The 24,367-nt window shown below is 40.2% G+C and overlaps 4 protein-coding genes across 4 annotated transcripts; all 4 read left to right on the forward strand.

Annotated features, from left to right (window-relative positions):
- The first annotated feature begins 15 nt into the window (after positions 1-15).
- Positions 16-5,457, forward strand: LOC146458547 (GPN-loop GTPase 1-like). Its single transcript, XM_085090804.1, has 5 exons — positions 16-203; positions 655-896; positions 2,060-2,279; positions 2,866-3,109; positions 3,970-5,457. Exons 1-5 carry the CDS (start codon positions 45-47, stop codon positions 4,290-4,292), a joined length of 1,188 nt encoding a protein of 395 aa, XP_084946930.1. The 5' UTR covers positions 16-44; the 3' UTR covers positions 4,293-5,457.
- A 1,234-nt stretch (positions 5,458-6,691) lies between these two features.
- On the forward strand, positions 6,692-8,186 carry LOC146458548 (uncharacterized). Its single transcript, XM_085090882.1, has 2 exons — positions 6,692-6,863; positions 7,030-8,186. The coding sequence occupies exons 1-2, from the start codon at positions 6,692-6,694 to the stop codon at positions 8,184-8,186; spliced, it is 1,329 nt and encodes a 442-aa protein (XP_084947008.1).
- Positions 8,187-9,364: 1,178 nt separating this feature from the next.
- Positions 9,365-15,511, forward strand: LOC146458549 (dynein regulatory complex subunit 10-like). Its single transcript, XM_085090736.1, has 4 exons — positions 9,365-10,272; positions 12,575-12,808; positions 13,538-13,609; positions 14,017-15,511. The coding sequence occupies exons 1-4, from the start codon at positions 9,391-9,393 to the stop codon at positions 14,308-14,310; spliced, it is 1,482 nt and encodes a 493-aa protein (XP_084946862.1). The 5' UTR covers positions 9,365-9,390; the 3' UTR covers positions 14,311-15,511.
- Positions 15,512-21,668: 6,157 nt separating this feature from the next.
- On the forward strand, positions 21,669-24,052 carry LOC146458550 (G protein-activated inward rectifier potassium channel 3-like). Its single transcript, XM_085090810.1, has one exon. The coding sequence runs from the start codon at positions 22,262-22,264 to the stop codon at positions 23,471-23,473; it is 1,212 nt and encodes a 403-aa protein (XP_084946936.1). The 5' UTR covers positions 21,669-22,261; the 3' UTR covers positions 23,474-24,052.
- Positions 24,053-24,367: the final 315 nt, after the last annotated feature.

Here is a 24,367-nt window from a genome sequence, read left to right on the forward strand (position 1 = left end):
GCAATCTTTATATACGTCGTGTTACCGTATCACAGAACTCCAAGATGGCGGAAGCAAGCGGAGGCGAAGGTGGTTCTTCTAGCAATGTAGCGGATTCTGATGACAAAATTGGTGAATCTGTGAGCGCAGAATCCCAGAAAGAAAAGCCTACTTGTGTTTTGTGTCTTGGCATGGCTGGATCTGGGAAAACAACGTTTGTTCAGGTATTTTCAAACCGTTTTCATGGTCAACATGATCTAACAACTGAGAAGGTGAAAACTGTCTTTGACAATCTGCACGTGCAAGGTTTGAAATTGAGCGTCTCAGATTTCTCATTTACTAATCACTGTAAGGAAGAATCAGTGTGTTTCTTGATTTAGAATTTCTAACACGATAAAGCCACCTTTGTTGGGCATCATGGTGGTATGTATATATAGACAGTACAAAGTGCTTGATCCCTCAACCTGAGGATTGGAGTTTCATGTCCAAAATGTTCTAGAAGAGATCACGAGTAAGTTTCTTCTGGCAAGAATTCAGTTGATCTCTTTCTCTCAGTATTCTTTATTGCCCCATTTTCACTGAAAAGGTCAAAATCATGTGACACTTTCACTTAAATGGTTTAGCTGAAACGTTTTCTTTTGCATCTACTTATACACTTCCTGATTGCATTTTCAGAGACTCACTGCACACTTGTATGCCAGGAAGGAGACGCCTTATGTGGTCAATCTTGATCCTGCAGTCAAAGAAGTCCCTTATCCCGCAAACATTGACATCAGAGATTCTGTGAACTACAAAGAAGTCATGAAACAGTACAAACTGGGTCCAAATGGTGGCATTGTAACATCACTGAACCTGTTTGCAACAAGATTTGATCAGGTTATGAACTTTTTGGACAAGAAAAGTTCTACTGATTTCAAGTGAGTAAGATTTTTTTATTTGACGCCATTGGGGAGTTACACTGTATGCCCATGGTAGACTGCAAAATGTTTACCTATTTTTCTGAGATCTTATGTGCAAGCAGAAATGAACAAATTATACAAATTAATGGTAAAAGCAGGGAGGGATGGGGACACGAGGAAATGGCCCATGCTTCTTGCTTTGCCCCATGCCACTACTATGTTCACCTCTAAAACCTGGATTAAGAGAAGATGGAGACTACTTGCAGTCTAGACCCTCCACCAGTTGGAAGCAAACTAATTTCATTTCCTGGTGGGGGGTGCCCAAAAAAGTTACATACGAGGAGGCTCCGACCCAAGACCCAAACCCTTACCTCTATACATGTATGTACCGGGAAAGGTAACCTTTTTATATATTCCCTTACAGATATTTTGAAAGGTCCTTTTAAATACCTAAATGACAGTTTTCCCCACTCTTCTCTATACTTCAGCTTGTCAAATCCCTGCCCTTTTATATACCTCCATCCTGAAAAAGGTACCTCTTTCGGATGGAGCCTTCCCGTATAGTCCATAGTGGGAAGTACTCCCCCTACCTCTTACAGGTTTCATCCAGAGCTACATAGTAAGGTGGCAACCTGGAGTCAAATAATGAGCGGATCCATTCAGATTTAGACCTTTTTTTTGGAGATCTTAACAGGAATTTGATCTGTGGAGTTTACAGGATTTTTAACCTCACATGCTCCTTAGGACAGAAGATATTTTTTTTTAATATCTGTAAAATTTCAAACAAATAATAATCATTAACATGTGAGCACAAACTACATTCATTTGAACTCGAAATGGTAACTTCTCCAGATAAATCGGTTTCAGTGAGGAAGTAATCTGATTGCTGGAATAGTAGAGAATAAAATATTATTACAGTTGTGATCAAATTTCATTGTAAATGCATTGGGCACTTCTTTCAAAGCCCTCTATAAGTCATCACTAAGTCCTCCAAGCCACACTTAAAACCTGCAAACTGTGGTAAAATATACTACATTTGAACCAAATTTTTTGTCATTTCTTTTTCTTGTTTGACTGCTTCATTGTTTCTAAAAAAATGTGATGTGATTACTTTTGAGTTTTTTAAAAACACTCACTGTAAATTAAATTACTCTGTTACATGTATGTGTCTTCTGTCATAGGTATGCAATTTTTGACACACCAGGCCAGATTGAGGTGTTCACGTGGTCTGCGTCAGGGGCTATTATCACTGAAGCACTGGCATCTTCATTTGCAACAATTGTGGTGTACATTATTGACACAGCAAGGAGCACAAGTCCTGTCACATTCATGTCAAACATGTTGTATGCGTGCAGTATTCTGTACAAGACAAAGTTGCCTTTTATTGTTGTTCTGAACAAGGTGAAGTAACTACCTCTAAGGCCCCTGCATTTTAGATACCTTATCTGATTGTGCCTTGCATTAACACAGAAACTGTGAACTTAAGAACCTAACTGACATTTTGCATTTTTACCGGGGGCGAATTGCGATAATACAGAAACCAGCATGTGAATCAGAATGTGCCAATGACAGTGTGCAAATGTGACCTTTTGACTCTGTTGAACTAATTTGCCACGGTTTGCTTTCTATAAAGTGCACCACCATGATTGACAGCAGTGAAAATTGTAACAGTTGGATAAGGCTCGAATTTCAGAGCTTGGTCATCATTGAAAGGTGCAGTAACTGGCATAGGGTTTGTCTATTGTTTGCAGGTGATTCTTTTCCTCTCTGTAGTGTTCTCTGTAATATAATTTTGTGTTAGAAGGTATATATCAACACCAAAGAGAGGCTCAACACTCTGCTATTTCCTCTTCTCTCATTTTTGGCCATTAAGCTCATCAAACAACTCATGTTTGAAATATTTCTTTCAAAGGATGTCTAGTATATGACACATTTTTCTTAAATTATTTGTGCTTAATTCTTGCATATCACCATTTCTCTCATTTAGACCGACATAGTTGACCACAGCTTTGCAGTTGAGTGGATGCAAGATTTTGAAGTTTTTGAGGAAGCATTGTCTCAAGATACATCATACATGTCAAGTTTGACAAGATCCATGAGTCTTGTGTTGGACGAGTTTTACCAAAATCTTCGGACAGTGGGTGTGTCATCAATGACAGGGGCTGGAATAGATGACTTTGTAAGAGCTGTGGATGAAGCTGTCGTTGAGTTTGAAACTCAGTATAAACCAGGTAAAAAGACATGTTTGGAGTCACCATTGCTTGTACAGTCAACTCCCTTTATTGCGGACACCCTTGGGACCACGACTTTGTGTCCTAATAATAGCAAGAGTCCGTAATAGCGGGAATTTATTTCAGTGAAACTCTGTAACTTATTTTTGCCGGGGATTTAAATAACAATTCAATTATTGAACCAAAGATTAAGTTGAACTAAACACGATTGAAGGGCTGAGAGCATGACCATCTTCTGTCAAATTTTAGGTTGATTTTCCATTTCACTCAAAATTGCCTGAATTATTGTGGCCTTCAATTTTAAAATTTTCACTCCAAGGAGTCTGTTTTTCCACTTTTTTTCTTTGCTTTTAATTTGTGGACTCAATTTTTTGGCCTCATTTTTAACTCGTGAATGTGCGCATGCACAATGAACGAGTTATCACGTTGAGGGGATTTCACTTGGTCTGTGGGTTGTTAATTTTCAGGCATGTGCAGTGAATGAGTGATCATAATGTAGCAGAATTTCACTCTGGTGCTGGTCGACATTAGCCAATTTTGCATTTTTGGAAGGGAAACACACCTCTTGGAAACAGTGAATCGAAAGAGGAACTTCTAAGGGATGCTTGATAGTTTCAACAACGGAAATCAAGCATTAATGACGAAGAAATTTGTGCTCAATTCAGTTCATTGTATATCTAATGAACGAAGTGAGCGCAGGGGCAACAGGCAAGAAACTGCACCAAAGCTCACTTTGTTCAGTAAAGTCACCCTGCCCAAAACTGATATAATTATTGAGTCTGTAAGGAGGGAGGAATGGTGTGTCTCAAAATGTGACTATTGCAATATCCCTGCCATTACATTTTCATTTCTTTCTCTAGAATATGAAAGATTAAAAAAGGAAAAAGAAGAAAAAACAAAGAAAGATAAAGAAGATCAACTGAAGAAACTAAAAGAAGATATAGGAGCTGGGAAACCTGTTGCTATGGAAACAAATCCAAGTGTTGCTCCACCCTTTGAGTCTATGCATGCAACTCCATTTCACATTTCCCTTGGGGCAGAGTTGGACAGCAATGACGAGGAGGAAGAGGGTGGAGGAGATGAATTTGATGAAGAGGAAATTAAAGAACATGAATCGTTCAAGCGATTTTTGGAAAAAGAGAAACAGAGAGGACAGGAAGTCAAAAAGGAGGGGAGTGGATAGATATGTCAGTGAGCTGAGCTGGTTGTCAATGTTTGTCCTTCCAGTTTTTACTTGCAGTGGTGCAATACCACCCCTGTTGGAAACATGGATACCACAACACCATTCTCCTGTTTTGATCTCATTTAATGATGAAAACGTTGCAGTAAAAGTCACACCCAAAAGTCCCGAACGATCCTCTCTCTGTTTGTCTCTCTCTGATCTGATTACATGTATTGGAAAAGGAATTTCTTAACCTGTCTTGATAAGGTTACAGATGATCATACAATTGACGTCCTTGCTACTTGATTATCTCTAGATCACTAACTGATTGATATAATATAATAACAATAATTATTATTGTTGCCACACACTAAACATTTCAGGACATTACAGGATTGCCACAATAAAAAATGTAGTTACAGTATTACACAAAATGCAAAATGTTCCTAAGGTGGCCTATATAGCCTTTTCAGAAAAGGCTTTTCTTTCTTTTTATTTTCAGTATCTTTGTCAAGCGTGTTTATCCATTAACTGTTTTGTAGTTGTGTTGGTACAAACCTGAAGTAGATCCACAGCAAATTTAACCAACCATTGGAACAACTAACCTTTAAATGTAAAGTTGGGAATGGGCCCTCTAAAATCTGCAAAAGGTCCCCACTGGGAAGAAACCCTGTACCAGTTAGTTGTAAGAACTAACAGTTCTCATACTTTTACCTTTTTGTTGCTCATGTTTTATCCGTATCCAAGGGAAATCCCAAAATGAGTTGGAACTAAAGTGACGTGTTGTGTTGTTTTTGCTTTTCAAAGACCATGGAGCATGTAGGCAGTGTTTCACACTTCCCCACCCCACCCCTGGTGCCAGCTCCAATGTGCTCACCGAGTCGCTGTGAACACACTAAAACAAGTGTACGGCTCTCTCTCTTGAATGTCTAAGAAAGAAATGGATTGCAAATGGAAAAAGTTAGTCCAGCTTTTTCAAAGTTCTTCCTTTGTGTCTTGGATGTCTTGGTTCGAGGAACATTTTATTTATTTCGATTGAATGGTACAGTAAAAGTCTGTTTCTTAGTACTGTTTTGATCCCAAAACAGCCAAAATCTCCTTTACATAACAATTCCTCTTCTCATATAAAGTACTGTGAAATTCATTATCAACACAGTGTCCACATATTAAAGTTGTTGTTTTGTTATTGTTTGTTTGTTATTTCTTTAACTGAAACTGAAGATCCGTTTACACTGTTGAGTTTTGAAGCAATTCAGGCTTCAGATAGACCCTATAAACCATCAATGATCTTTCGCTGTAATTTCACACGATTTGACTGCTCCCAGTTGACCTGATGGCCCAATTGGTGGAGCACTGCATCGGTATTTCAGAGGTCATGGGTTTGAATCCCGTTCAAGCCTAATTTTTTTTTTTATCGTATTTTACTGCGATGATCATTCACTTATTCAGTAGAAGCCGAGTACATAAATTATGAGCATTTTCCGAGAGGGTCATTGAAGTAAAGATAAACGCTATTCTAGACGACGCGTCAAACTAAACTTTCCTGAACGAAGAAGTTGCTGGGCTACTGGGACTGCAAGAACCTTTTCAGAAAGTTCAAGTTCATGTTATTAACGACACAGTGGAAACCTTTCAGTCCATGCCGTTAAAGATTGAAGTAGAAAGTGTCGATTGGAGGTTTTCAAAAGAAATCAGCGTAAAAACGTGCCCGCAGAAAGTTACAGGCAATTACAGAGTCGTGAACTGGACCGAACATCAGAACAAATGGCCTCACCTGACCCAGTCCAGTTTTGCCAAGCCAGCAAACGATGGACTTGTCGATCTTGTGATTGGAATTGATAACGCTGAACTCCACTATTCTCATGTTGATCTTCGAGGGAGAGATGGTGGACCTATCGCCCGTCTCGGACCAATTGGGTGGAGCTGTATTGGTGCTCCTGACAACAATGAAACCGCGAGAACACGATCTCACGTTACCCGTGCCTTGTTCACGAGAGAACCTGTACTGTGGAGCGAGGGAAAAGAATATTGTTGCGACGTCGATAACAGCCTAAAGAGATTCTGGGAAATCGAGAAGTCTGGCACAGGCCGTGATGACAGACTCGTATTTACCGAAGAAGAGAGACTAGCCTTAAATAAAGTGAAAGATTCTTTCAAGTATGAAAATGGAAGATATCGTGTAGCCGTTCCTTGGAAAGATGACAAACCCGAGCTCCCTGACACTAAGCCGATCAGGCACTGTCTCGCCCCCGAAGCACCAACGGATTGCACAACTAGACGAACAACGTTCCGAATGTATGCGTAAGTTGTCGCCCATAATTTCTCAAGAACATTTTGCCACACTTCTTAAAGTTATCGACCACAACGCTAACAAGCTTAAAAGTAAAGTTAAGGACAGATATTTACGTAAACTCACTAACATGGGAGCTTTCAACACCGGCGATGAGTACGTTAACAAAGATCGATGGGTGATAAACTTGTCTAACCGGCAACTCAGTGAACATGAAACCGTCTTGCTACAGAACGGGCTAAATTTTGCCACAACTCCAAGATCCATTCCTACTTCGAGAATCGTAGCGAACATCGAAACAGGTATTTACAACCTTTCCCAAAGCTCTAAAGCGGCCATACGTGCCTCAGTTGTTAGCATATTAAAGCACAGCAGACCTGAGACCACTACTGAGTAACATTTCAAAACAACAACTCACTGCTATAAGAAATCTCAAACAGGACTCTTCCATTACTCTCGTTCCGGCAGATAAGGGTAGAGCCACTGTAGTCATGAACACGGTTGATTACAAAGAGAAGGTTAGCGCTTTATTGAACGATGGTAGTACCTACAAGAAGATTACTGACAAACGAAGGAACCCAACATCACGAGTTGAGAAGGATCTTAACAAGATCTTGTCTGAAATCAAGTCCTGTCCGTCTACTCATGACCAGGATATATGCCAAATGGATTCCAAACTATATCACTACCTTCATAGCACTGATGCTACACCCGCTTCTTTCTATGGCCTTCCCAAGATCCATAAAGTTGACATACCACTTCGTCCTATAACTAGCTGTCTCAATTCACCAACCTATGATTTATCAAAACATTTGGTTTCTGTCTTATCCCCCCTGCTGAAGGAGAGATATTCTGTAAAGAACAGTACGGTGTTTGCTCAGCATATAAGAAACCAACACATGACAGAAGGTGAAGTCATGGTGTCATTCGACGTCGTTGCCCTGTTCACTTCTATACCAGTAGAGATGGCCTTACAGGTTACTCGTGAGCTCTTACAACGAGATGTTACTCTCTCCCAACGCACTAACATATCTATAACTAATGTTATGAAGTTGTTAGAGTTTGTTTTAAAGAACAGCCATTTCTCGTATGAACAAGAGCATTATCAGCAAACGTTCGGTTGTGCCATGGGATCACCTGTCAGTGCCACGGTGGCAAACTTAGTGATGGAGTTTGTAGAGGAAAGAGCTATTTCCAATGTCGCTCATCCTCCACGGTGGTGGTACCGATACGTGGACGATAGTCACGCCTGTCTCGAGAAAAAATATGTGCAAGAGTTCCACGATCACTTAAATTCCATCAACCCACACATACTGTTCACTAAAGAGGTTGAAGAAAACAACTGCATTTCCTTCTTGGACACTGTAACCACAAGAGTCCATGACCGCATACAAGTTAGCGTGTATAGAAAGCCTAAACACACCGACAAATACCTCGATTTCAATTCTCATCACCCCACGCAGCATAAGAGATCAGTGGTTAATACTCTCCTCGACAGAGCCAAGAACATCCCGTCGACAAGAGCAGGACAATGTCGAGAGAGGAAACACGTCATCAACGTCTTGAGGGATAATCTTGACTATCCTTTAAGATTTATCAAGAGTTGCGACTCCTACCGTCAGTAACGACCCTCGACGCGTGTCAAGTGACAACAACACTTCCAATATGGGAACAAACGTCAATTTTGTTGTCCTACCGTATATCAGAGGCGTCTCCGAAAGAATTTCTAGGGTGTTGCGGAGCAATAATCTTAAAGTTGGTTTTAAACCTCTCAACACTTTGCGTGCACGCTTCCCACTGCCCAAGGACAAACGATCCGCTTTACAATCAAGATGTGTGGTCTACAAAATTGGGTGTTTTGGTTGCAATTTTGTATACTATAGGCAAACGGACAGAGCCTTGGCAACAAGGATCAAAGAACACAGAAGAGCAGTTCGTGTTGGCGATAACAACTCAAAGATAGCGCAACACGCGAATCAGTTTGGCCATAGCATAGATTTTGACCGAGCCACCATTGTCGACAAAGCGCGTGATTACCACAAGAGACTTTTTCTTGAGGCCTGACATTCTCTGCGAGACCGAAATGCGGGCAAGGAACATATTGATGTTCCTGGAATTTATAGCTCACTCACGTGATCTGTTCTCTCGCGCGGTGATCGTTCGTTACGCGTCGTGATTGTAGCACGCGCATACTGTGAACCGTTAGATAAGCGTTTGCTTATTTGTCATTTTTTAAACCGACGAAGGCCGAAGAATTTTGGCCGAAACGTCTTCTTAAAGTTTTTATAAACGTTTGGTTTTTAACGTTTTCACAAGTCAGTGTCATACACATTTTAGATTACATTATGTCCATTCCTGACTGCAATTTCAGTATATTTCATTTATCCTGACATCATATGCCCTTTCTAGCGAACAACATTGACAGCTTACGTACAAGGACAATTTTAACGTGCCAAGATTGGAAGGTTGTTCTGAAGCGGTCTCGGTTCTCGAGGGACTGCTAGTTTTCCCGCTCGGAAAAAAATCGCCTACCACGGGACTTAGGTTTTTATGTATCAGTCATTTTCAAGCTTTAAATCAACAAAAAAACAAACCGAAGAAAAGTTTGTATTTACATTCTTGAGTGTTTTTGTTTCACTTTTATCTATTTAAGAAGTCCTAAATATCGCTTTCAACTGAGGCTTTTTTCATTTCCCTTGCCTCATGAATCGTATACAGAGTGAAATGAAGGAAATAAAATGGGACTTTTTTACCACACGTGATCGCTATGGTCACCTTGGTAACCACGTTCGATCGAAACACACCATTAGAACCAATTTCAACACCAACATGGCGGCGATAGCCGTTGTTAGGGCAGAAACAACGGGCTCTGTAGCCTCAAGCTTCGAACAACTTCACCCAAAAGCTAAAGAAAAACAGAAAGATAAGGTTAAGGACACTTCTGATCCGCTTAAAGTCTTGGATCCGGTAAGGAAAAAGCTCACTTCGGTCGAAGCACAACGAGTGATAGCTGTCGTCGATGACTCGATCAAAAGATTGGAATTAGTTTCGTTGCTACCTTACATCACAGAAAATTTGAATCGTTTTTCGGTGATTCTTGGATCCGACCTTGTTCAAGTGATAGAAGAGCACGATCGATTACAATCTTCTTATCAGAAAGCGGTTTCTAAATTCACACTCGAGCAAAGGCGCAGTCAGTCTGCTTCTCCATCGGTGTCAAACATATCATCGCGGCGTTCTAGCGAGGCTTCGCAAGCAGCATCGGGAAACGAAGACGCGATTGCTGGCCAGGGAAGCAGACAAAGTTCTGCTTCGAGCAAGCGATCTGGGATTCATAAAACAGCTCGTTTAAGCCCACTACAACAAACAAGCGATCAAGACGAAATCTTGGATATAAAGGTGATCCATTCCCTCAGTACGCAGATGAAACATTCCGTCAAAACAATCCTTAGATTGTTTGCTTCCAATCCAGCCGCTGTAAATGCACTGAAAGACTTGAGGAACGAACGATCGGTCGAAGGAAATAATATGATCGATGAAATGACCACCTTAAGGGCGATTTTGTTTGAGAAGCTGTTGACAACACCAGGCGAGGAGAAGGAGAGGAAACAGTATTTGAAGCAGATTGTTGCAAGGGAAAAGAAATCAAGTGAAAATGGAAGAAAGCTCCAGGAAGAACTGAAAAGAGCCATAGAAGACAAAGAAAATGAGGTAAACCACAATTTTTGTCGAATCTGGGCCACACTGGTGGGAGGTGAGTGCCCCTGGGGAGTGCCCTCACCACTGCGCCATCCCTTCTCCCCCAAGAAAGCCCTGCAAAAAGACGGATAAGGGGGTTAGTTTATAAAGAAACTGTGGTAGTGTGTCAGTGGGTGAGTGGAAACAAATACTTGGTTTTATAAGATTCAAGAGCTGATGTTTCGAGCGTTAGCCCTTTGTCAGAGCAAACGTCCGTCGATTCTTTGACTGCCCTGGTCAACAAAAAAGGAAAAATGGATTAAAATTTTGCTTTCTAACTGGCTGTCAACTGTTTTAACTAGCTTGCACAAATTCGCGCAGAAATTGGCACAAACCTTCGTAGAAGAACAATCCAAATGATAATGGATGGTCATGGTCAAAAATAATATTTATCCCTTTCTATAAAGGAAACATCATTTGACAAGTAGAATCTACATACATTTATTTTATTTAAGGTAATTGAACAAGTATAATCTCAGAATGGAGTATTTTAATTACTAGAAGTAAAGCAATAAGGAACATAGACACTGGCACAAAGTGAGGAACAAACCTTGTTGTTCATCAGTTTACCTGATCCTCACATCACACTCAATACACCGTCTTTTCAGCCAAACAAAAGAACAAAGAATAGGGTTGAATAATGGTCAGCCCTGGTGAAAATCTTTGTGAGATCTTCGAAGATCCTTGAAGATCTCCATGAGGATGTTTTAGGATCTTACCGTGGATCTTAAACAAGATCCTTGAGTATCCTTACTAACATCCTCAAAGATCTTTTAAGTGCTACTATGACAAAAATTTTTGTTTTTCTATTCGGCTTTTTTCAATGTCAATTCAGTCGATATGTCCATAATAGTACATGTACAATGCATTTTTATTTAGAATGATGGAAGCAAGATAAGTCGGGAAATGGCCAGCCAAAACTGCTAAAAATCTGACCGCCATTAATCGATTCACATTTGAGAAGCCTGCAATACTTTATAAGCGGTCCCCACGCAAGAGTCTTCTGGCTCATAATGTCATATGCACGTCATATGCACATCAGGTCATGGAGTTTGACAGTGTGAGTAAATCAATCCATAAGTGAAATTAAGATACTGTTGTCGTCATCTTCTTCTTCCAGTTCTTTTGGAAGGGAAACAGAGGAAAACTAGCCACACTGGTTTTGAGCATTGTGCATATGACGTCGCATCCCAGGCATTTCAGCTAGACCCAACCCTTTTTCTCACTCCCTGCTGTTTGCGAATCGAGTAATGGCAGACAGCGAAAATTGAAAAACTTTGTTGAAATAATCAGATTTCTGGTGTGAATTTTGAGACAAAAATTGGCATAGTACCTATTTAGTAGATCTATTTTCAAAATCTGAAGAAAAAAGGTCATGGCATTTTTTTTGTCGTAGTAGCACTCTCAAGATCTCAATATTCTTGCCAAGATCCTCAGGGAACTGGATCTTTGGGGATCCTAAAAAGATCCTCAGTCATTTATTCCTGCCAAGATCTTCGAGAATCCTGAAGGATACTTGAGGGTGTTACAAAGATCTTTCTTTATTTCTTCCAAGATCCTTAAGAATCCAACACACTATCAAAATGATTAATGCCAGACCATTGTCATGCTGTTCCAGACAGCCACTTTCTCCAACACACAAAAACTGGAGTCTGTCTATTGTGTCTATTGGGATCATTGAAATGAGAAAATTCAAAACACCAAGAGAGCCCCCAGGGAAAAAATTACACTTGTAGGCTCAAAAAGGTAGAGCTAGGTCAGTTAAGTAAAGTTGATATTAGTGCAAGGGATTAACATATAATAAAGATTGGTAAAACAGATAATAAAGATTGATTGACAAAGACCACTTTGAATGGCAAAAAAAACATACCAGTATTTTTATCAATGGAATCATTAAAATAATGGTTCAGTTTTGTTACTACTACACAGAAACTAGTGTTACATGTAAATGGATTGGAAAGTTCTTCCAGTGTATTTTAAAGAAATTGCTGAAAAAGCTTATCATAGTTTGTTCTTCCCAGAAGAATCACATAATATTTTTTTCCTCACTGCTCCGACTAAGAGCAATTTGATGTTAAAGAAAAGGTACCTTGTTAAACGTTTGAGCAGTTTCAACCAAAACACAGAGAAATCCCCATGAAAGTGCCCCCTTGAGTTAACAGTTTTTTTTTTGTACTTTCCTTAAGAATATGTTGTGTGAATGTAACTAAATGCAAGGCAAACATCTTAAGCTTCATTAACTATAATATTAACTGCTTGATCATTATTTTAACAGATTTCCAAGAGAAATGACATCATTCGCAGACTGAAAAATGACATCTACATTGTAGAAAAGAATGCAGAGGAGCAAAGTCGTAGGATCATCACAGAGGCTGCCAAGCAGGATGCAGCAGAAATGAAAAACTCTGACAGCAAAAAAGGCAAACTACAGCAGGAAATTATTGAGCTGAAAAAGAAGCTGGAGGGAGACACATTTGCTCACAGGGAAAGTGAATTGGCCTTGAGAAAGGTATGGTGATAACTGTTACATAACTTGTCATCATAGATAGTTATGTTCTTGTCTTAATTAGGTCTCATTGAATGAGGAATAAATTTCCGGAATAAAATCACGAAGGTGAAACGAGAGCAAGGCCTGTGATGTGCATTGGCGGGCCTGTAGCTTGAACTGGGGCCAACAATCTGAACTTGGGGTACTACTTGGGGTACTCCTCAGAATTTTTCTGTTTAGAGTTGAGAAGTGGTGATCAGCATTCGGTTTCTTCCTTTCAATATCACTTCTTGATCAAACATGTAGCTTAGTGGTAGAGCACCTGTGCTAGTAATCAGAAGGTCATAGGCTTGACCCCTGTTTGGAGAGCTGGGATTTTCTTTCTCTGAGTAAATATCCCTGTGTCACTGACTTAAAAAGTACATGTATTATAAAATGTATTGATCATAAAACAGATTCTCCCTGCTACTATCCCCAAAGAAATGAATGAAGAAAAGTAAGAAGAATTCACATTTTGATACTGGATGTTAAATGGGTTAATACTAACAGTACGTTTTATGCTTGCCCTTGGTCACCTTATATTACATTGTTCTTAGTATATAGAACATCATAGTAGTTGCATGCAAGGTAATGCAAATCCCTGCTTTCAATTTTTCTGAAAATCAAGATATAAAAATCTCTTTCTGCAGGAAAGACCCGAGTAAAAGAGTAAAGTTAACATTAATTTTATTTCTCCTCGTTCTTCAACAGCGTAAGTACAGGATAGAAACGGAAGTCGAGAACTGGATCCAGAAATTTGACACAGATATGGGAGAAAGACAGGTAGAATTATTTTTCACATGAACTTTCTTTGTTTAGGCTCTTAACTTGAGCGCTTTTAGAGTTCAGAAATATATGGTTCAAAATTATCCTCAGTTTTTCTTGTCCACGTGTGTGCAAGGCCCAAGCTTAGAGAAAATGTTTATCTTTTGAAGTAAATCCTATATACCTCTGTGGACCCCATTCGTTTCTATTTTTACTTCCCTTTTTAAAATTTAGAGTTTGATGTAAGGCCTTCTGTTTACAAATTTACCATGAAAACAGTAGCACTCGAATCTCTTGACGGTGGCCAAATTACGTATCAACTCCGTTGATAAACCAAAAAAGCCTTTCCACTCCCCAACCTTCTTTACAAAACCAACCCCTACGTGCCTACAGCATATTTTAATTCCTTGCTTGTCTTCTTGCAGGACGAATTTGACGCTTTAGACGCGATTTACACAGAAGAAAAAAGACAACTCAGCGAGCTCGAGGAGCGATTCAAGACTCTGGAAAAAGAATATTTAGAAATCATGGAAGCGAGAAGAATAGCCAAGGAGAAGGCAGAAGCTGCCGAGAGAGAACTGAACCTCAAAATACGTGCTGCGAGATTGATTCAGTCGCTATGGCGAGCGCATAAGGCAAGGAAAGCGCTCAAGAATAAAAAGAAGAAAGGAAAAGGCAAAAAGGGAAAGAAAAGTGGAGGAAAGAAAAAGAAAAGATAGCATGATGTTAATGCAGTTATCTCGAACTTAAATGGCGCTATTGCCTCGCACTTTGTGCGAGACAATCTTTCGTGCGTCTTACAAGGACAACGGAAAAGCGTTTCGATGCACGTTGTATTATTATGGGTGGATCAAACTAGACCCTGTCACAGAAAGCCAAATTTTACACCGATTACTTGAGATTAATAACCGACGAAATCTATAAACAATTTCGTAACATAATTCGCTCTCAAAAACATGTTTTCATAAATACGGAATGTTTCTGAAAAGACTGATCAGAAACATTTTCGTTTCTTAGAAACCAAAAAATGTGCACGCAAACAGAGAGATTCGTCTAGGAAACAAAAAAATGTTTCTCGTCCACGCAAACGGAGGGAATGGTCTGAGAAAGCAATGTTTCCCGAAACAGTGATTATGAAGCAAAGTTTCCTGATCAGAAACATTTTTCGTGTAATGGAAGCAAAAAGATGTTTTCCGTAATGCAAACGGAGCGAATCATCTTGGAAAACAATGTTTCCGAAAAAAATGACTCTGCACCATTGTTTCCTGGTCAGAAACATTTTTCGTTTCTTGGATTAAAAGAAATGTTTCTTGTGCATGCCAAATGGAGAGAATCATCTAGGAAAGTAATGTTTCCGACACAATGATTCTGCAACAAGGTTTCCGCGTAACAATGTTTCTTCATTTGCAGAGGTTGAGTGTTCTCGTGTTGCGTGCATTTCAAAACATTTCCTAATTAATTTTGACATCTCTGTGTTGTTTTCTGATTGCTCATGCCCAATCAAAAAACAAATATGTGCGCGAGTCAAGCGGAGTCACGTGCGATAAATTGCACGTGCGCTGATTGGCATTTTTTAAATTAGCTGGAAAACCAACCAAAAGTTGACAAAACTCTGTCAAATTAAAAGTCTTTACCCAAAGTCACCGCTAGGGTTATAATTTTCACTGCTGAATATCCGAGTGTAAATTTTTGTAAATAAGTAGAGTGGATACAGCACTGTAATTAAGCATTAAAATTCAATCAAAAGGGGAAAATCCTCGAGATACACAAAATGTCCTCTTCCCTTATACCGTTAAACCTTGGTTCCCTCGTGTGAGTTTATAAAAAAATCGGACTATACTACACTAGGTGTGGGTTACTTGTTGAGTAAAATACATAGACACTGAAATGAAATAAAATAAATACACTGTATGTAGCATACCCGAGGTGAACCAGTTACACACTAAGATCCCGCTTGTATATATCCAACCTGCTGATTGTAATCATCGTCATTATCATTATTTCTAAAATCTCTCCACCGAATCCCGTCCCAACAATAATAGTTGTCAAGAAAAGTATGTATGTGAATGTAGCTCGTTTACTGCAAACCAAACTTACAGTACCGTGATACTCTCTGTGCACTGTGGAAACGAAATCTTTTTTTCAGCTTATTTGACTTTTTTTCTGTACTGGTTATGGCGTGCATGCTTCATTTATACAGTCAAACCTGTATTAAGCAGTCACTCTCGGGAATGGCTAAGAGTGCTTTCCATTTGCCAGAACTGGCCGGTGAGACAAGCTAGTTTGTACTGAAATCAAATGCATCATTTTGAAGGGATGGTGCTGCAAAATCTTGAAAAATAATCACTCCCGAAATTGGTACGCACTATTTTGAAGAAATTCGAAGGACTAGGATAAAACTTATCCTTCAAATTAGTACATTACGTTTATGAACTGACCGGTCTGGCTGCCAGTTCTGACAAACGGGTGACCCCTTAATACAGGTTTTACAGAACACATCTCAAACACAATAAAAACGCCATTTCATTTCACATTTGGTAATTTAATGTACAATTTATACATTAAGGCGCTCACAAAATCACTTGCTTAAGAAACTGCAACGATAAAATGGTATAACAAAGGATAGCCTGCGAACGTAGACGTATTTCCGGTTGTCGAGATTCTCTCAGTTCGGCAATCTCGTACCCAGAGTCTTCAGGCTTTTTGGTCAGCGGGGCAACGCCGGGAAGACTCTGGGGACATCGAAAAAATTCAAATTGTTTGATTGGCTGTTCCGTAACGGTTTCCATTGTTTTACCGCAGAAATCCTGCGGTAATAAAATTCGATGTCCCCAGAGTCTTAGCCTGCGTAGCAGTCGTTTCCGTTTCCTTCAAGCCAAGCGGGGTAAGCGCGCGAGGGCATCGGGATAAAAAGGAGCAAAAAAGTAGGAGCGGGGGGAAGGGGCGGGGAAGGAAAGGAAACGCCTGCCGCTGAGCCCAGACATTTTACCGAACGCCCCCAAATGGCTTCGCTCCCTTGGGGCCTACACTGTCACGTCAAATGTCACATGAGAACCAATCAGCGAAAACAGAATCGCGGCGGGCAACTTGTTTACTTCAAGTTGCAGCCAGTCGACTCCCGATAACTCGAACCTTCAAGGGAAATTGAAAAAGGTTCGAGTTATCGGGAGTTCGAGTTATCGAGGGTGAAATTATGAAGAAAATTACCTGAAAGGAAAGGAAAATTGGTTCGAGTTAGCGCGAGGTTCGAGTTATCGGTAGTCGACTATATTTTAGAAGATTTTCTCGCACTTTACGTCGCTCAAACAAAGCGTAGATAAAATTACCCAAGACAAATTTTACTAATGTTTTAGAATATCAACTCATTTGCTAGAATTACAGACAGAATGAGCTTGTCCCATATGGCTAAATACTTCCTCGCGTTTCCAGGATAAAATTAATTGTATTTCGCGTAGCGTGAAATAAAACAAGCTTTCAGATTGTCGTGTCTTTGAGACCGCCGACAGACAGAACAAATTTTCTTAAATTTTTAAAAATTCCGGCGGGATTTCGAAAAACAAACGACACCATGTTTGTTGAGACGATAATACCTACCAACAAACCAAAGCGCAATGAAAACTATGTCGAACTATATTTTGAGCGTGACCGGGAATTCTTGATTTTGCTTGAGGTAAATGGACATTCGCTCCGGTTTCAACTGAATTAACGTTACGTATCTCCCTGCGAAAGTAGTTCCGTCGTTTCCAAGGCAAAGCCAACTCGAAATCGAAAGGACACTCGAGAGTTCTTTTCCGCCTCGGCAAGTACAGTATTTTCATCTTTGATAAACGGTTAACCGGATGTCGTTTTAGTCTATGAGTTTGATTGACAGACGATTGACCAATGGTAATACATCATTTCCTCCCGTTCGCTGACGAACGGCGTTCGGTAAAATGTCTGGGCTCAGCGGCAGGCGTTTCCTTTCCTTCCCCGCCCCTCCCCCCCGCTCCTACTTTTTTGCTCCTTTTTATCCCAATGCCCTCGCGCGCTTACCCCGCTTGGCTTGAAGGAAACGGAAACGACTGCTACGCAGGCTACCAGAGTCTCTCCTGGGGCCCGTTTCTCAAAAGTCCCGGTAACTTCCGGGCCCGTTAACTTATCGGGGCCGTTATCGGGAAACTTTACCGGGCCCGATAATGCGTTTCTCGAAGCACCCGTAAACTTTCCCGGTAATTTCCGGGCCCGGTAAAATAGAAGCCATTGCCAGGCTCTTGCGCGCTTCACGCTCGTTCGCAAGAGAAGGAGAACGACTTAGGACTACACCAATCCATTCGATTCATTTGACAAAAGCACGGTTATGGATGAGACAGGATTGTCTTCATGCTTTTTGAAGGACAATACAATACGTTCTAAGTTTAACTTTTTCGTTTCATCAAAGGGGAGCAACCAAGAGAGATCACTATTTTGCATCATGCATGGTATCGGCAATTACTTTCAGAAAACTCCCTGATGCGAAATAGAATCTGAAAAGGATTATGAATGTTATCATCATGAATTCTTGTTGTGAGCATCAAACTAATAGTCAGGGTCAGTATGTAATTCCTTCAAAGTTGTAGAAGAGATGAAGCTAAGCAAGCTTTGGCGATCGCCGCGGAAACAGTGTCTGCGTGATGTCCTATTTCAACAGTTCGTACTGATACAAATTTACTTTTAGCAGCCTTAGTATAGAGAATATTGGGAATAAGGAAGGATCTTATACAAGTTTTAAAATTGAATAGCTATAGTTCAACTGGCGTGATTTGCCGGATCGTCTTCTCCGGCAGACATCAATCACTATTTTTACCGATCCGAAATCGGCTTTTGCATAATACCAGAAGGCTCGATCAATTGAAATGCGACTGAAACTATTTTGCGAAAAGTGGAACGATTTTTAAGTTCTTTATTCTCGTTTATCTATCGTGTGTAAGCTTCTTATTCTTTATCCCTCTAGTTAATGCAGCAAACACTGTATTTGTGTATTTCGGGGACGGCGCACAATTCGACTCTCATCGCGATCGCTCTGTTTATATCAATGGTTGTGTTTACATTTATCTCAGTGCAGCATGTCAGATTTCTAACTTCCTCTTTCTTATGAAAATTCTGCACATTACAAGAAAGCAAACAATATCGCTTACGGCAGGATTAGTTTTGCATGACAGGAACCCATTTTATGCTAAAAAGGAAGCCATTTCGAAGTAATAATGTGCGGTGAGTGAGCCGTGTTTACATGACAAAATATTTATTTTTTCTTCCGCCGTTGGTTGATAATTTATAACAATAAAATAGTAATAATTTCAAATTTATATAGCACCCATATGCAAACACCCTAAGAACTTTTCAAACATCTAAAACAACACTTACAGCAACAACAACAATAATAGTACTACGCCTGTATTCACGTTTGCTTCCGGAGCCAGCGGGCAGCTTCTCGCTTTATTTTTCCGCAATTCGTCTCCAAGTTCATTCACGAGCCACTCGATTGTCGCTCGCAAAAGCCTGAATCTTTCTATGACTTCACAGTCAGCCATGTCGGCCAGAATTAGTCGTCTTTGACAAGACCGAGACAAAAAAGTCCGCCTTCGGCCGCCATTTTGTTTAGTGTTGCAACATTTGCGATTTCCCGGTAAGTTTACGGGTGGTCATGACCTCCCGTAAATTACCGGGCAAGTTACCGGGAAATTTACCGGGATCGTAAATAACGGGAGTTTCGAGAAACACCCGTAAACTTATCGGGGACTTAACGGGCCACTTATCGGGCCCGGTAAGTTACCGGGACTTTCGAGAAACGGGCCCCTGGCGACTAACCGCTGGCCAAAGAGCCTGAGGACTTTGGGTACGAGATTGTCAGTTCGGCGGAGAGAATCTCGACAACCGGAAATACTTCTGCGTTCGCAGGCTAAACAAAGGATAGCATAGCACAAAAATGGACTGATGAAACACTAACGCCAACTGATCCTAAAGTCAGTGTTACAGGTCGTTAGAAATGCAGCTTGACCTGGCAGGCTTAATTCGTTGCTATATTTTAGTGGTTTCCTTTTACAAAGTGACCATTCAAAAAAATAATAGTACAACTCGTTGGGACCCAGTGATTAAGGCACATAATACAGGTTCAACTGTATTTGGAAAAAATATCCGGTCTCCGTAAGTTTTTTCCATTTTCAGACTCCTTGAGTGTGCTAGCATCGAGCAAGCCTGATTTTTAAATGTCATGAAAATCTCAGGTGGTCAAATTAAAGGGGTTTCAGTGTTGCCTATGATGAAAACAAGTTTGATGATATTCCGGATTGTTTGTGGATCAGTTTGGGATAAACCGGAAGTAGAGTTAGCGTTTCTATTCAGTCCGGTTTTGTCATAATTTTTGTTGCGGTTAGCGATCATTCCCGACTTATGAAAGGAAGAATGACGACGCAGTCTAGTGACATCGATGAACTCTGACATCCGAAAAGGCTTAAAATCAAAAACGACAGATAAATGCAGCAAAAATTGATCAGAAATGGCTCAGCATCCAAACACAAGTCGCATTGGGGTTCCTTCGCGCGCGAAAAAACGCCTCTTGCATCCACGCGCGGTGCGTGTACATGTGAAAGCAGATATTCAGTAAAATGAAAACAACTATCCTGGTGATTGACGTTGAAGGCTCATAACTGCGATGGTCTTGTTTTTCTTGCGACATATTTCTCCCTAGAAACCTCACGTACGCATATTGATAACTTAAAAATTATGATTGGCTAAAACCATGTTCGTGTTAAATAGAAGAGAAGAAATGCGGAAAAATTAAAAATACCACCGCAATAGGAATTTTTCCGCTACTGCTGATGTAAAAAAATGGCATTTCCATTTGAAATTCCGGTTTCCGTGCGATAGCTATGACAGCTGGGCATTTTGATCGGTGACCAAGAGAGTGGCTTTTCAAATTACGCGAGACACTGCGCGCGCGTGGTAGATGTGATTCAAGTGGACGCGCGTTTACACACGTTCATAAGATATGAACATGCATCGGAAGAGAGGTTCGACCGGGATGGAAAAATCAACTACCAATACCACAATGCTTGCAGTCTTAATCTGGATGGGCTCCTAATCTAGATGATGTTCAAGCTTTAACTATCAAAGGTTGTGTGAGGATAAGAACAGACCTCGTTAGCCCAATTCAATGTTTTTGCAGAGTAGAAGGGTCATTATTATTATTATTATTATTATTATTATTATTATTATTATTATTATTACTATTACTATTATTATTACTATTATTATAATTATTATTACTATTATTGTTATTGTTATTACGTATAAGATTGACTTTTGTTGTTTATGTAAATTTTCTTCATTTTCTTGATAATGATGACAGGATGTCATCGAAACGTCGAAATCTCTCCGCGTTAGTTTTTCTGTTATTGTTATTGTTATTGTTATTGTTATTGTTATTGTTATTGTTATTATTACTATTATTATTACCACTAATTAAGACAGGATATCATGAATGACCATGATAATAACAATACCAATAACTAGAAGAAGAAGAAGAAGTAGAAGAAGAAGAAGAAGAAGAAGAAGAAGAAGAAGAAGAAGAAGAAGAAGAAGAAGAAGAAGAAGAAGAAGAAGAAGAAGAAGAAGAAGAGGAACACAAGTAGGAAGGTCGTCGCCAACTTTTTTGCAATAAAACTGTGCTTTGATATAAATGTGTTGAATAATAAACCAATATCCCCTGATTTCAGCCAACTCGGCCTACGGCCTCGTCCGCCAAGCATCAGGCGATATTCTCCGCGATTTCACAAATTGTTGCATAAAATGTGCACCAATCATGAGAGCTAAGTTGACTGAGGAGTGAAATTCGCGTGACCAATGGCAAACAAAAGTGTGGAATGATAAACGTGAACATGAAGCAAGCTAAGTGGTAAGCGCGCGCGATGCACTCGTTGACGCGCGCGGCGTGATGCAGAACACCTCGAGCGCGAGCACTCTCACGCTCTTTGACCTGTTGTCAACAAGGGAGGTACTGAAAGATCAGGTACCAGTTTATTTGGTGCTAATTAAACAAAACCACGTTCAAAACAAAACGCCATATAATTTGTTATTCCACGAGGGACGTTTTTCAGTTTCTCTCTGGGTTTTTTCGATTTTACAAATTTGTGTCTCTAATCACGTTCGCGGAAATTACGTAAACAGTAAACGGCAGAACTCATTCAAAGGAAATTGCTCAGTAATAGCGTGTTGTCTCCAGATATTGACCTAGCTACAAGACGAAAATAAACAGTGTTTCAGAAGTGGACATATTTATGCAGATAGGGCCAGCTTTGTGTATTTTTCGGCGAAGCGTGAATTGCCCATTTTTCGAACCAATCATCGCATCGAATGTACACTTTCTGGCACCAACGACAGACGCGGTCAAGCGTGTCAACTTGTCAGCTCTTGAGGTTCGTACTCTCGAATACTTTACAAGTTTCGTCGAATTTGTGACCATTTCTAGGCACTGCATCGTATATACTGACACCACAAGTGGAAAAACAAGCCAAAGCGATATCATCGAGAGGTAATTGCTTCCTTATCAGTACTGTATTAACTTCGAGGAGTCAAAGAGTCAAGGTGGATGATCTCAAACAAATTTCGAGTTCTCTAAACTGCTGTCGTGTTCTGAACAGAGTTAAACGTGCCGTTATGGAAATAGAATTAGACGGTCCTTTATCGCCGACTAGGGAAGAAAAAGGCCCTAGACAGCGAAATGGCAGAGCAGTTTCAAGAAAGATGAAGCGACAACGGCTTGTGAATAAGAATGGGAAAATTCACGTTCGTTATATGAATGTTCCTGGTCGCGGACAGCTGTACTATTTGGCCGACCATTTCACAACTTTGATCGAAGCTCAATGGAGATACGTTTTCGTGGTTTTTTCCCTGGCTTTTGTGCTTAGTTGGTTAGTGTTTGGTTCCATCTGGTGGGGGATTTACAGTTATCGCATCAGGCATGGCGTAGAGTGCATTGAAAAAGTTTCTTCGTGGACATCGGCATTTCTGTTCTCGTTAGAAACACAAACTACGATTGGCTATGGGGGCCGGCAAATAACACCAAATTGTCCGGAAGGAGTCGTTTGCCTGATAATTCAATGTATCATTGGTTTGTTAATCTCTTCAACAATGCTAGGACTGATATTTGCTAAAGTTTCGCGTCCACACAAACGGACTTCAACGGTAATGTTTTCACGACATGCCGTCGTTGGCCCACGGAACGGAAAACTTTATCTGATGTTTCGTGTCGCGGACTTGAGAAGACGGCAACTCATAGAGTCACACATTCGCGTTTTTCTCGTCCGCAAACATGTCACGAAAGAGGGTGAACATATTGACTGCTACAGACAGCCATTAGAAGTAGGTTACGATGAAGATGACGACGGGGAAAAAATCTTCCTGTTCACGCCAGCGATTGTTCATCACGAAATCAACGAAAACAGCCCGTTCTTCGAATATTCGCCCAACGAACTCCTTGTCGCTGAGTTTGAAATTGTTGTTATTTTAGAAGGAATTGTTGAATCGACGGGAATGACTACGCAAGCGAGAACTTCGTATTTGAGTGATGAAATTCACTGGGGGCATTTATTTGCGGACGTCATGAGCAGTATGTCCGATGGACGCTACAACATTGACATCTCACGACTTCACGAGACAAACGCCGTAAAAAACTTCCCGCGAATAAGCGCGCGGGAATATTACGAACAAAAAAGCGAAAGCGAAAGCGGGCAAGAAAATTCCCAACAGCAGGAAATGGAGGAACAAATTGATCGTGACCTAGCAGATGTCCCCCAGCAATTCGTTCGCAGCGGGGTCACGTTAATTCCGAACGGCGAAGTTGACAAAGACGCCGTCACCAAATTATAAGTTAGTTTTGTTCAGACGCCATCACAACTTTTTCTTTGACAAAAACAATTAACAATTGTGCTGTTTTTATTCACCACAGCCACTCAACTCGTTAAAAAACTATCAAAATACTATCAAATGGTGGCCTCAAAGATTTGTTTTTGTTAAATTGTTTTGTTCACCAAACAATTCATTCCCTTTCACATAAAGACTGTTGTTTTTTTTCTGCCTTAAATCACCCCATGGTACGCGGCCTTTTATTTTTGTCGCTACCCAATTATGTGTATTGACAGCTAATCGTGTATTCAAAATAACAAAGAGTATATTGCACCCACTTCTAGTCAAAACACCTTGGCATTAAGGCACCACAAATCAAAAATTTATTGCATTTTATCTTGATTTTGCAAGGTTTTACTGACAACGGCTGGGTAAACTTGTTTGTTTTAACACGCTTTATTGCACTGTCAAAATAACGGTTGGCCATTCCTTTCTGTTAATACAACGTTATGCAATCACCTGTTCAATTTGTTGTGCAAAGTTTATATGTGCGTTTAATATACCACGTTTTTGCTATTAAATTGTTTTCTAAAAACGGTCAAATGTGGTTGTGTTTATAATAAACTATTTCGCAAACTTGTACTTTATCGAGAGCATTCCTATCCGTGGGCGAAAACTATTGCAAATTTGCATAAAAATTTGTGCGAAGCCTCTGGTAAACTTATCGTACTTATCCCAAAAACAAGTTCCCTTTCTTGTAAAAGTCCTAATTTGTTTGTATCTGTTACAATGTTAATCCTAGATATTTGTTGAAGCAAATCCTTGGGCAACATCGTTGTCATGGTATAGAAGTCGTTTATATATGCATACCAAACGCGATAATGAAGAACTTGTTTGTCATTTTTTCTGGTCTAGATA

The sequence above is a fragment of the Pavona decussata genome, unplaced genomic scaffold (genome assembly GCF_977016875.1).
Source record: "Pavona decussata unplaced genomic scaffold, jaPavDecu1.1 SCAFFOLD_233, whole genome shotgun sequence".
NCBI lineage: Eukaryota > Metazoa > Cnidaria > Anthozoa > Scleractinia > Agariciidae > Pavona > Pavona decussata.